This window comes from Podarcis liolepis (genome assembly GCF_965112155.1).
Source record: "Podarcis liolepis genome assembly, chromosome: 7".
Lineage (NCBI taxonomy): Eukaryota > Metazoa > Chordata > Lepidosauria > Squamata > Lacertidae > Podarcis > Podarcis liolepis.
The window spans coordinates 74,969,370-74,982,006 of NC_139561.1; the positions used below are offsets into that span (position 1 = coordinate 74,969,370).

Sequence of the window (12,637 nt, forward strand, 5' to 3'; positions counted from 1 at the left end):
CGGGGCACTCCTTGACCTGATGGTAATCTCTGGAGGCTCAGGTACCCTTGGTGGTCAGGAGTGCCAGTTTCCAGTTACTGTTAGTTCAGCAGCTGTGGCTGTTTGTGGTCCAATATAGTGTGGACTTTGTCACCCATAAAATTATATATGGATTATTGCAATGTGAATTGCATGGAGCTGATTAGATGGAGGAAAGACAGGTGTGAAGAAAAACTAGCCTGTACAAATTTATAATATATAAATTTGTACATTTATACATTTATTTGTACATTTATAATATATGAATTTATAATATATAAATTTGCCTCTGGCCCTGCCCATCAATGGCATGCGGCCCCTGGAAGGTCATTTAGATGGAAATGCTGTCCTCGGGTTGAAAAGGGTTCCTCATCTTTCTTCTTCCCTCATCCCACCCTAACATTTTCCCATAAGTTAAAATCCAGACAAAACTGCTGAGTTTTTTCTGGGGAATCTCCCTCTCGCTCCTCGCTACCCCAATAAAAATGCTACTTTTCGCCAATTCAGCAAAAATCCACCCAGACACCATTTTCAAGCCATACATTTTCAAGCCATAATAGCCAAACTGAATTGCACTTCAGAAGATATATACTATCATAGAATTGTAGTTTGGGACAGTATCCCCAAGGACCTCTTAGAATTCCTGATCTATGATTGCAGTCATAGGATTGTTGTCTTTCACATGATTGTATATGTTTTGACTCCACTGAGTGGGAAGTGACGAAGATAGGATGTTTGTGTTACTGTGTTCCTTGAAGTGGGACTATTGTCCTTTGTCTTTTTCTCTTTCTGTCTGATGCTAGAGAGAGAGGGAGCCATGTTGCAGTGCTCCGTGTGTGTTTATAGGTAAATAAAGTAGATTAGCCAAAATGCTGAGTTGCTGAGGTCTGTCATGCGCATGCTGCGCAAACACTGCGGATCCCTAAGTGTGCCGGTGTTAGTTGGCATCGGTCGCTATCATGTTTGGACTGAAGAAAGCTTATGAAGCTCCCGAACGATCAACCAGGAGGGAGAGAACATGACATTCGGACATGTGTCTCTGCCAGGGGCCTACTCAAGTGTAGGCTGAACTCCTGACAGGACCATCTTGTCCAGTCCCCTGCAAACACAAGTATCACAGCTGAAGAATACAGGTAGCCATCCAACTTCTTGCTTAACAACCTCCCAGGATTTTGTTGTCTCTGTCTGCAGAAGATTCCCTTCATCTGGTTTACCTGGAAGTGGCCAGGATTGAACCTGGGAGTTTCTGCAGGGGAAGAAGCATGTGCTCTGTCAACGAGCTGTGGAGGGTCTCGCTTCAGATTGACCTGCATCAAAACAGTGTGGGTGGCAGTTCAAAGCTGCATTCATTATCCTGAGGCTAGAATTAGTGTTAACCTAACTCGGGTGGTGCTGTGGGTTCAACCACAGAGTCTAGGGCTTGTCGATCAGAAGGTCGGCGGTTCGAATCCCCGCGACGGGGTGAGCTCCCGTTACTCGGTCCCAGCTCCTGCCAACCTAGCAGTTCAAAAGCACGAAGTACAAGTAGATAAATTGGTACCACTCTGGTGGGAAGGTAAACGGCGTTTCTGTTAGCTGCTCTGGTTTGCCAGAAGCGGCTTAGTCATGCTGGCCACATGACCCGGAAGCTGTACGCCGGCTCCCTCGGCCAATAAAGCGAGATAATAATAATAATAATAATAATAATAATAATAATAATATAATAATAATAATAATAATAATAACAATAATAATAATAATAATAATAATAATAATAATTTGTTATTTGTACCCCGCCCATCTGGCTGGGTTTCCCCAGCCACTCTGGGCAGCTTCCAGAGACCAAAATACACTAAAATGTCACACATTATAAACTTCCCTGAACAGGGCTGCCTTAAGATGTCTTCTGAATGTCAGGTAGTTGTTTATCACTTTGACATCTGATGGGAGGGCGTTCCACAGGGCAGGCGCCACTACCAAGAAGGCCCTCTGCCTGGTTCCCTGTAGCTTTGCCTCTCGCAATGAGGGAACCGCCAGAAGGGAAGCGCCGCAACCCCAGTCGGCCACGACTGGACCTAATGTTCAGGGGTCCCTTTACCTTTAATTTTGCAAAGGCAAAGTGTACATTTGTTGCTCCACTTTTGCCTCCAGCTCTGGCCACCACTTGCATGTGGCTCCCAAGGGTTTGACCCACAGAGAATATGGGGGGAAAGGTTCCCCAACATATCACTGCGTTATCATTTTTGGCACCGCGCTGTGTGTCTTTGCCATAAATATGGCGGCTCCGACTTTAATTTCAGTGATCAGCAGAGGAAACTTCTGCAATAGTGGTGTTTCTTTTCTTTTTCTTTTCCCCCCAAAAACCCCAAGATCTTGTGCTGAGGAAGAAGGCAGTGCCTCTTTCAAATGGACACTGGGGCTCTGTGCCATGTTTCACCTGATTTCACTTCTAATGCCCCCTTGCTGCTGAGAAATGATTTTGATTTCCGAAGACGCCACTTAAAGGAGCCAAGACACAAGATGGCTTTGTAAAATACTGTTTTATTTCTTTCAGGGTACAAAGTCAGATGGGTTAAAAGTCATTAAACACTTGCTGTATTGTGGGACCAAAGTTGTACAAAAGCCCAGCATTTTTTTCTTAAGATTAATATTGCCAACCTGATAGGTGGGGTTGACCTTTCCTCGTTTGCTTGGCTGGACCGCCCGTAGAGATCGTGATAGAGATTTACATCTGCCCGACACTCATTCGAAACACAAGAGTACTTCTCACTCAGCCTCACGTGCACACACACACACAAACACACACATATGGAGGAACGTACTTAATGAAGTTAGAAAGCAAACAGTGGCCTTTAAAATTAAACCTAACTATCTAACCCCTATTTACAACCAAGCTAAAATTGCTCATATGGGAAACTGACAAAGTTGACTGGTATATAACTAAAGGGTGACTTGAAATTAGCATATATATATATATATATATATATATATATATATATATAGTTGGTTCCTCAGCAAAGGGACACATACACCCTGTTCCCCTCAAAGTGTGCCTGCTGCTTATGATCACATAAGGGCATGCTTCGCAAGCAGAAGGTTCCAGGTTCAAATCCTGACATCAAATCCAGGCAGGGCTCAGAATATCCCTCATTTGAAATCCTGGACAGCTTTGTTTGGGGGCCACATGGTCACCGTGTCACTCAGTATAAGGAATATTTTCATGTTGTAGGCTGCAGTCCTACAAACAGACTTACTAGACCCTGGTAACAAGGGAGTAACTTCTATTTAGGCCAGCGGAAATTACTTCTGACACAATGTGTATATGCTCATCTTTAGATCATGTTATTAGATTCCAGTTTCATATCCTCCCCACCCTCCCCTTTCTAATAAAAAGTATCCCCCCCAAAAAAGTATCTTTGCAATAAATAGAACATACCATAATCGTTCCTGGAAGGTTAGAGATTAATCCTGTTAGGGGAGTGGGAAGTGGTAGGAAGCATTAGCCGGGTTACAAAGCTAGGAGGAAAACAAGATTCTTTCATCTGAGTGTATCTCCGGTTTACACCGACTTTGCTTTAAATACCATCACTAATAAACATCATGTATCGGATGGTGCTTATGCTACCAGAAATCAGGAACCACAGTTCCCCGCCCCCCCCCCAACACTAATTTGCCTGTGGTGGAAAGTCATTTCATTGGAATAGGAGGTGAGGGAGTCCACCTTAGCTGTGCTTCATGAATTCCCAGCTTTTTTGTGATTTGATAGTAATCTGATCAGCAAAATACAATACGTTTTTGTACAGTACAAACATAGGATATCTGTATGCTGGAAACAGGAGACTGGGGGCAGAGCCTTGATCTTAAAGCTAAACATTTCTGCGTAGGATGGGACCTGGAGCGATAAGAGGTGCAGCAGAATCTTTTCTTGGAATACGGGAGATGGAAATCACTTGAAAAACTTCAGGAGCCGGGCCACTGAAGCGCGTGGCGACCCTACTTGCTGTCGCTGCTGTATGCGTAAGACGAGGCCCCCATTCATAGAGCTACAGATATGCATGTGATGTTGGCAACTGGTTAGCTATCAGACAATTCAAAACCAAGGCCTTTGGTTCTTGACAACACTTAGGGTTCAGGTTAGGCCATTCATCAAGCTGGCAGGTTCAGTGGAAACGACGATTTCGGGTGATTTCAGTGGGCTAAGACAGGGTGTGGAAGCTGTCTCTCCTCTCCAGATGTTGGCAGACTCCAGCTTCCATCAGCCACAGCCAACGTGGCCAAGGGTAAGGGATAATGGGATCTGTAGTTCGGAAATTTCCTCTGGGCCACATATGCCCCATCCCTGGGCTAAGGCATGCCTAACTCTGCAAGGGATCGGGCCGCAGAAGCAGATTTGGCCCCCGTTGCCAACCCCAAGCCTTCAAAAATAACTTACCAGCACCTCACCTATTACAGAACTAGCTCACAAATCGTGAGTTGCATTTTAAAAAGAAACAATATTTGCTGAATTATTTTTATTCATCTTCTGGCATATGAGAGGCTCTATTTCTCCCAAAGCCACATTCGAGAAACAGTTTCATTAGGACAAACCAAAAATATTACAAACTCATGAGCAAGCTTTCAAGCCCTCCCAAATTCTTCATAATCTGATGAAGAGCTCTGAACAACTCTCAAGCTTGCTCATGATGAACCTTGCAGTATTTTGGTTATTCTTAAAAACAGTATTATTACCATACTGGGGTTGGGGGGGGGGTTCTTTCTTTTAACTGACTAACACAGCTAACTACAATGTCTGCTTCTCCTGTTAACCAAAATAAAATAACAGGGTTTTCAACATGAAGTCACATAAACATCAGGAGGTCGCGATATACAGCTAGCATTGTTGATTGAGTTGAAGAGTCCAAGATGCTTCTCTCATGTCTTCCAATGCAATCAAAGGCAGGCGGCTTGTTGTTGGTGCTAACACGCTCAAGATAGGGACACCGTTTTATAGAGAGAAGGTTCTTGTCCAGTACATTTGCCTTCTGAACAGGCTGCAATTCAGAGACTGAGTTTCAGTGCCACAAAGACAAATGGCAGCAGAACTGGGCAGATGTTGTTGCACTGTATTCAGCCTTGCATACTTATGCTTGGAATGGGCCTTAGTGCAGCACAGAAAAGCAGAACTGACATTCTCGTCAACTGACTTTCTGCTTTACAGATGAGAGATATGCAAAAAGGACATTAAGCGTCACGGGAAAACACTTTGCACGTGCATTAGCCAAGTATGTCAATGGTAGTCGCACCCCCCCCCCCGCCTCTCTTTCTGATCCTGGATTTTAAAAACCAAGGCTGCAAGGGTGGGGAGGAACCGCTGACCAGCACATGTTTACATAAGGGCCCCTCCATAAGTCATTTTGGTTGTGTACTCATGAGAATTTGTGCTCAGGATGGTACACACAACCTTGCTTTCGATGCTGTTTGCACCTGCGAAAGTTTGGGGGCAGACACACACTGCTATGTTTCCAAGCGGCGCATGCCCTGTAACTTCCAGTTGAAATGCTGCAACTTTTTATACCGCAACCGTCCTGAGCTTTGTTCATGACGTCGTTCTGCTTTTGTTGGGCTGAAATGCAAGAGTGTCCTGCTCCAGATGTCAATAACGCGGTGGAATTTGGGAAACATTGCAGAACAATAAAGCGGAATGGCGTGTGGACGGCCACTAATGCACTATTATTGCATCAAGGATATGTTGCAGAAGCACACCCACAAAAAACAAACAAAAAAACCCAAGGGAAACATCAGTCAGGAGGGGTCCTAAAGTGAGACGCAGCCTCTAAGCGCTTCTGTGTTCTTTTTAACTAAGAGCTCAGTGCTTTCTAAAAGCGGGATCTGGAATGTGAAATGGACATTTTGGAGCTATGAGTCAGACCCACAGCAGGTGTTCATCAGCACTGGTTGTGCCAGACCAAGACCCAAGTGCTCCCCTGGAGGGGATCTGGTCCACTTGCTGTGGATACAGAAAGGTGACCCCCCCGTTCTTGGATCTGTGCATACATAAGATCGCTCGGCTATTTCAGATTTGTTAATCTCAGAACTGACCCAGAATTATTTCCCAGTTCTGGATTAGAACCACCAGCCCGCCGCAAACCATCCATGCACGTTGCAAAAGTGGAACAAAGTCATCCCCGCACCCCACAATTTCGTAACCACCCTGATTGGGTGGCAAAAAAGAAGAAAGAATTAAAAACAAACAAACTAGTGGACAGACTAATCTGCATTAGATTAATCTTCAGTATGCACTCTGGAGAGGGGAAGGAAGGGGACCCAGGGAGATACAGATGAGCATTTAAAGAGCGAGTATCAAGACATCAAAACCAATTGGTAGGGTCTTCTCAAGACTAGGAAGCCAAAGCCGAGAGGCGTGGCCAGGCGTTTCATTAGACTACAATAGTTCCAATGGGTGGAGGTCCATGGGAGCTGCCTGCCGCGGCGGCTGGAGAAAGAGCTCACTTGACTCGGATCTCGGCGTACTCAGCCAGCTCCTCCGTCAGGGTGTAGCTGTCCTTCGTGGATAGTTTGGTGAAGTCTATGTTGGCGTAGTCAATGCCCAGGTCCTTGTTCAAGAGCCGTTTGTCGCAGCGCCCATACTGCAGGAGCGGGAGAGAGAAGACCAGGTTGAAGGCTCCCCCCAGATCACACCTCGGATTTGCGGAACTCACTGCTGCGGGGGCTTAAATCCTGAAGACTCGCTATTTGGAAGACAACACAAACACATTCGTTCTCTTACAGCAAGGATGGGGAAACCTGTGGCCATGGGTAGGCAACCTAAAGCCCGGGGGCCGGATCCGGCCCAATCGCCTTCTCAATCCTGCCCACGGACGGTCTGGGAATCAGCGTGTTTTTACATGGGTAGAATGTGTCCTTTTATTTAAAATGCATCTCTGGGTTATTTGTGGGGCATAGGAATTTGTTCATATATTTTTTAAGAAGAATATAGTCCGGCCCTCCACAAGATCTGAGGAACAGTGGACCGGCCCCCTGCTGAAAGAGTTTACTGACCCCTGCCTGTGGCTCCCCAGATATTGCTGGACTCTGACTCCCATCATCCCCAGGCAGTGTGGCCCAATGGTCAGGAGATGATGGGAGGTGCAATGCAGAAACATCCTGAGGGTCTACTGCTCCCCCAGGTAAATAGACCAATCGCTTGGTTCAGTATATGTTTTGGCTTCGACCAACCCATTTACCCAAGCAGTATGTTAAGCTACAAGGGTCGACGGAGGTGCTGCAGATCAAGCCTATATTGGAACCCCTACCATGTGACGTGGAAACCAAAGTACTGCAGTTACTCGGTGGTGCCCAAATGCACTCTGCACCTGTTCAGAGGCACGTTGTTCCTGTTTCTTATGAACTTCTTATGTTTCAGGATCGGGCCCTTCCATTGAAAACAGATATCCCATATTGTCTTCACCACAAGTTTACATGTCACAGAAGCAAGCAAGGGCAGGGAATGGCCTAACAGCGCCTGGGAGGGACAGACACACAGACCCTGGGGGAAGCCATTGCAGAGGCACACTCAAGGAAACACATAGCTTTGACACCAACGACCCGGTGCGTTTCCACAAGCGACATTGAAAGCGGCTCGAGGACTTCCCATGATGCATGCACACACGTGGAAGCTGTTTGCACAAGACAGACCAAGGCAGAGGGCCGTTTTCAAATCAGAAAGACACTTTTTGAGCGAAACGAGACATGGAATCACTGGCTTTTTTAAAGAGGCAGGCATGGGACGTGCCAGTCCAGATCAGGACTGCAACAGGGCCAAGGGTTAAAGTCTCAGTTTGCATTTCTTAGTACAGAAAGTATTGAACTGATGTGTAGATATATTTCCTATTCTAATTAATTCCAGAGGATTCTGGGAGCTTCTTTGTGTGAAAGAAACAAGCAGAAGGTTCATGATACAGTCATACTGAAGAAAGACAGAATCACACAGGTGCCTCTGCCCCCCCCCCCCATGGCAGAATAAAGCTCTTTCTCTGGATTTAACCCCTTGGTGTCATTTTGACTCTTTTCATCCCTGCTCGGGTGCAACATTTCCTATCCATGGTTAAAAAGGCCTAGAAAGGCTACAATACCTCATGTTATGTTCACTTCAGGTTGCGTGTTTTTGTCTTGCGTCCTGCAGCAACCTGGAAGTACCGGAATGGGTTACCTCCGGGTTTCACCACTCACACATGTGCAGAAGCACTAAATTGCGCTTTGCGCATGTGCAGAAGAGCCAAATCGCGTCGCACGCCTGTGCAGACACGGCACTTCCAGTTGCGGGCTTTTCACATTACAGACGGGCCTCCGTACAAATCCTGTCCGTAACACGAGGTACCACTATATTTGGGTTTTTCCTTCAGAGAAGCTGAGTACAGCTGGCTTAAACTGGTTCTGTTATCTCTTTCTGTCAAGGTCATGCTGACTATAAAAGTAAGGCCAGAGGGAGCCTAGGTTTCACTTTCTCTTTCTATCTCTTTTCCTTCTGGTGTGGTGTTCTGTACATAGTATGCTTAGTTTTAAGGTAGACTTATTAGAAGTTATTGTAACTTTAAGTTAAGTCTGCTGCAACTGGATTTCTTATGGACAGTGCCAATCCTGAATGTTTCGGATTTGTGGCCATTATGCTCATTTGCCTTCAGTAGCAGTAAAGCTCTGCTGGATGAAATATAATTGCCTCTGGTCTATTTTTTGGGAATCCTGCAACGTGTTTAAGTTTTACTCTGCTAACTATACGTTGGAGTACTGCTCTGGATCAATACTGAGTAGAATTTCAATGACATAAAGACCCCCTTCCAGCAAAGATCTGACCTAGATTAAGCCAGAACATGCACATATCCTTCCACATTTCTCCGATGAAAATAGGGATGTCCTATTCAATAATAATAATAATAATAATAATAATAATAATAATAATAATAATAATAATAATATAATAATAATAATAATAATTTTCCACCCATCTGACTGGGTTGCCCCAGCTACTCTGGGCAGCTTCCAACATATATAAAAACATAATAAAGCATTAAACATTAAAAAAACCTTCCCTATATAGGGCTGCCTTCAAATGTCTTCTAAAGGTTGTATAGTTACTTATCTCCTTGGCTCAGGGGTCACATGACTCCATACCCCACAACATTTCTCCACTGAAAATAGGGACCTTGTAAGGAAAAGCGGGACATTCCAGGATCAATCAGAAACCGAGATGGCTTCTGCAAATCCAGGATTGTCCCTGGAAAATAGGGACGCTTGGAAGGTCTGTGTTTCCTTTTTAAAAGCCATCCACACAAATTGGCCTTCCCCATAATCAATGGAGGTATATTAGGAGGCTGGTTCAATTGGGCAAATGGGGGCACTGCCCAACCAGTCCTCCCGTGTCATTGGCTCTCTGGTGCCACCTACTGTTGGCCTCCCTGCCTCCTACCACAAAGCACCAGTCACTAGCGGTACATACTGACGCCAATTGATGCACATAGGAAATGCAAGACATAAAAGCGATGTAAGCGCCATGCACCTGAAAGCACCCTCTGTTAGAACAGACACCAGAATTGACTGACATCAACCCTGCCTTGTCTGATCTGATCAGAAACCAGCTGCCTGGTGGTAGCAGCATTGACCAGAAACACTTGCATCCACCCCCCCCCCCATTCAGTCCAAACCAGGAGAATTCTGTTTTCTAAGGCCCGGATGCCATATACACAAAAAGGATGGTGTTATGCACATGGATGGAGAGGTCCATACTTACCTGCCCAGGTCAGTGGCTCTCCAGGGAGCAGATCTCCTTATTAGAAAAGGAACAGCAGTCACTAGTGACCTGACTGAGGAAGGCTAACCCTAGAATCAGCCCTGCCATGAGGCAAGGTGAGATAGCTGGGTTTGGGGCCCCATCTTGGGAGACAGGCAGATCTGAGCCGTGGGGCACAGTTTGGGGACGTTCACACCCTCCATTTGAAGCGCTGTGATACCACCTTAAACATCCATGGCTTCCCCCTCCCAAAGGATTCTGGGAGCTGTAGTTTGTTAAGGGTGCTGAGAGTCCGCAGGAGACCCTCTATTCCCCCTCCTAGAACTACAGCTCCCAGAGCGGCCTAACAAGCAATCTTTCTTCCCAGGGATAGTCAGTAGAGCATGAGGTTCCAAATCTTAGGGCCACGCTGGGCAAAAGACTTGTGCATTGCAAGGGGTTGGACTGGATGACCCTCGTGGTCCCTTCCAACGCTACAATTCTCTGTCTGCTTTGATTTAAAATTGATTGCCTCCATTTTTACAAGCTGACTTGCTTCGTGTTGACTCACAGTCCCTCCCCAGGTTCCTCCTTTCCCCCATTTTATTGAACAATAGCAAGATTCTGCTGCAGGAAATAACCCGCACTCGCTCTCACATGAATAACTCAAAACGTGTTACAAGTTAAAAAGAGGACGTTTGCTCATTTTTGCTTCTGCATGCAGCTATGGTTCCCCACCGCCAATCTTTTCTGGCAATCCAAACGAGGCTCTTTCCTAAACTATTCTTTTTCTCTCTCTCCTCCAAATACCCATTGCCAGATCACAAGGGAGGGAGAAAGAAACCTTCACATTTTCCTTCCTTCGCTTAATGTCTCTCTGCATGGCCGGTTCTCGCAGTGGCTAACCAGATGTTCAAGGGATGGTGTCTCATTGACTGAAGGGACGGCTCAGTCAGTAGAGCACGGGGCTCTTAATCTCAGGGGTGTGGGCTTGAGCCCCGCTTTGGGCAAAATATTCCTGCATTGCAGGGGGTTGGTCTAGATGACCCTCGTGATCCCTTCCAGCTCTACAATTCTATGAAAAGGGAAGCCCACAAGCCCGGGCGAGATCACAGCAGCACTTTCCCCACCTGAGATGCCCAGCAGAGGCATATTGCTTCCAAAAGGGGACATGGGACACCCCCATCACCCTCCCTCTTATCAGTACCTCTGATTTCTCCAGATGGCCAGGAGTCCTGTAGTCTCCGCTGTAGGCGACAGGAGGGTTTTCTGTTTGCATGAAACTCGAACTTTCATTCATACTTTTCCTGGGAATAATAATAAAATAAGGAAGTGACAAAGACTTATAATGTTAAACTCTGTCCATGTTTCCAGCCAACACCTCCATTTGGGGGCATCTCAGTCAGATGGGCAGCATATAAAAAATAAATTATTATTCTTATTGTTATTATTTTGGCACCAGGCTATATAATGTAAATCAGTCAGAATCCCAAGCGGCTTCTTTCATTAGCATGATGAGTTTCAGATTTGCAATCACAGCTGATGAGTGATTAGTAAACAATTCATTAATTAACCAATGGATTATCTGACAGCTTTGATAAGTGCACTTCCATATTCAAGGCCTGATAGCTATTTTGGCAATCATCTCCAGCCAGGATAAACGATCCAATCTTTCTACTATTTGCAAATCCTCAATTATCTTCTGTTTGTCAGTATTTCTTTAATAATCTTGTCCTCAGTGGGTGATGGGCAGGAAATTCAAGTTTTGGGTTTTGTTTTGTTTTCAAAATTGTATTATTCGCTGATTGCAGTGGGACTGAAATAATTTTGAATCCAATTACTTGCATTTAATTGGATTGTGGACTGGGTTCTAAAATTCCACTAAGGGAATAATAGGAGTGCTAATTTGTTTCTTAGATTATATTGTTTGTTGGGAAGCCACAGAGACTCTCAGTATCTTCTTGGCTGCACTGCAAATGAAACTGGGAACATCCAGTTTAGGAACACAGGAAGCACCCATATACTGATTCAGACCATTGGCTTATCTAGCCCAGAATCAGCTGTCTCAACTGGGAGCAGATTTCCAGGGTTTCAGAGTCTGGAGTCTCTCCCAGCCCATGTTGGTGATGAAGGGATACGGGTGGCACTGTGGTCTAAACCACTGAGCCTCTTGGGCTTGCCGATTGGAAGGTCAATCTCCGTGATGGGGTGAGCTCCCATTGCTCTGTGCCAGCTCCTGCCAACCTAGCAGTTCAAAAGCACACCAGTGCAAGTAGATAAATAGGTACCACTGTGGCAAGAAGGTAAACGGCATTTCCGTGCGCTCTGGTTTCCGTCACAGAAACCGTGCGCTCTGGTTTTCTGTTGCGCCCAAAGTGGTTTAGTCATGCTGGCCACATGACCTGGAAAGCTGTCTGAAGACAAACACCAGCTCCCTCGGCCTGAAAGCAAGATGAGCGCCGCAACCCCATAGATGCCTTTGACTGGACTTAACCGTCCAGGGGTCCTTTACCTTTACCTATTACCTGCAGGGAGTAGAACCTGAGACTTTCTGCATGCAAAGGATGTGCTCTATCACTGAGCCATGGTTTAGGGAAAGTTTACATAGGTATATCCCTCACTTTGGGGCTCAGTTCAGATAACACACCAGGCTATGGTTAAGGAAGCTTAATGACGGTTTAGCATGATGTCTGACTTGGCAAGCCCTAGTTGTGTTAGCACACTGGAGTTTGCACGCAACAGCAGACGTTAATGAAATGAATCCTTGCTTGGAGCACAACTTGAATTGGAAGGTCTTAAGGCTGGGACTTAGTACACCATAAGGAAGTTTATTTTTTATTAAGGAAAGTACATATTTGATAGGTAGGAGTTCTCTAGTCCTAGATAACTAACTAGGTG

At 45.6% G+C, this 12,637-nt stretch overlaps 1 protein-coding gene across 9 annotated transcripts in view; it reads right to left on the reverse strand.

The window, feature by feature from the left end:
- Positions 1-2,518: 2,518 nt before the first annotated feature.
- Positions 2,519-12,637, reverse strand: part of MAG (myelin associated glycoprotein) — a 76,648-nt gene continuing 66,529 nt past the window's right edge. For 7 of the 9 annotated variants that reach the window (XM_083515238.1, XM_083515243.1, XM_083515241.1 and 4 more), the window contains 2 exons: positions 10,947-11,046; positions 2,519-6,623 (listed from right to left, as the gene is read on the reverse strand). In XM_083515238.1, the coding sequence (XP_083371364.1) occupies positions 6,483-6,623; positions 10,947-11,046 (241 nt within the window). In that variant the 3' untranslated portion in view covers positions 2,519-6,482. Of the gene's footprint in view, positions 6,624-9,760; positions 9,797-10,946; positions 11,047-12,637 lie in introns of all 9 variants that reach the window. The other 2 variants (XM_083515246.1, XM_083515239.1) reach the window with 2 other exon arrangements.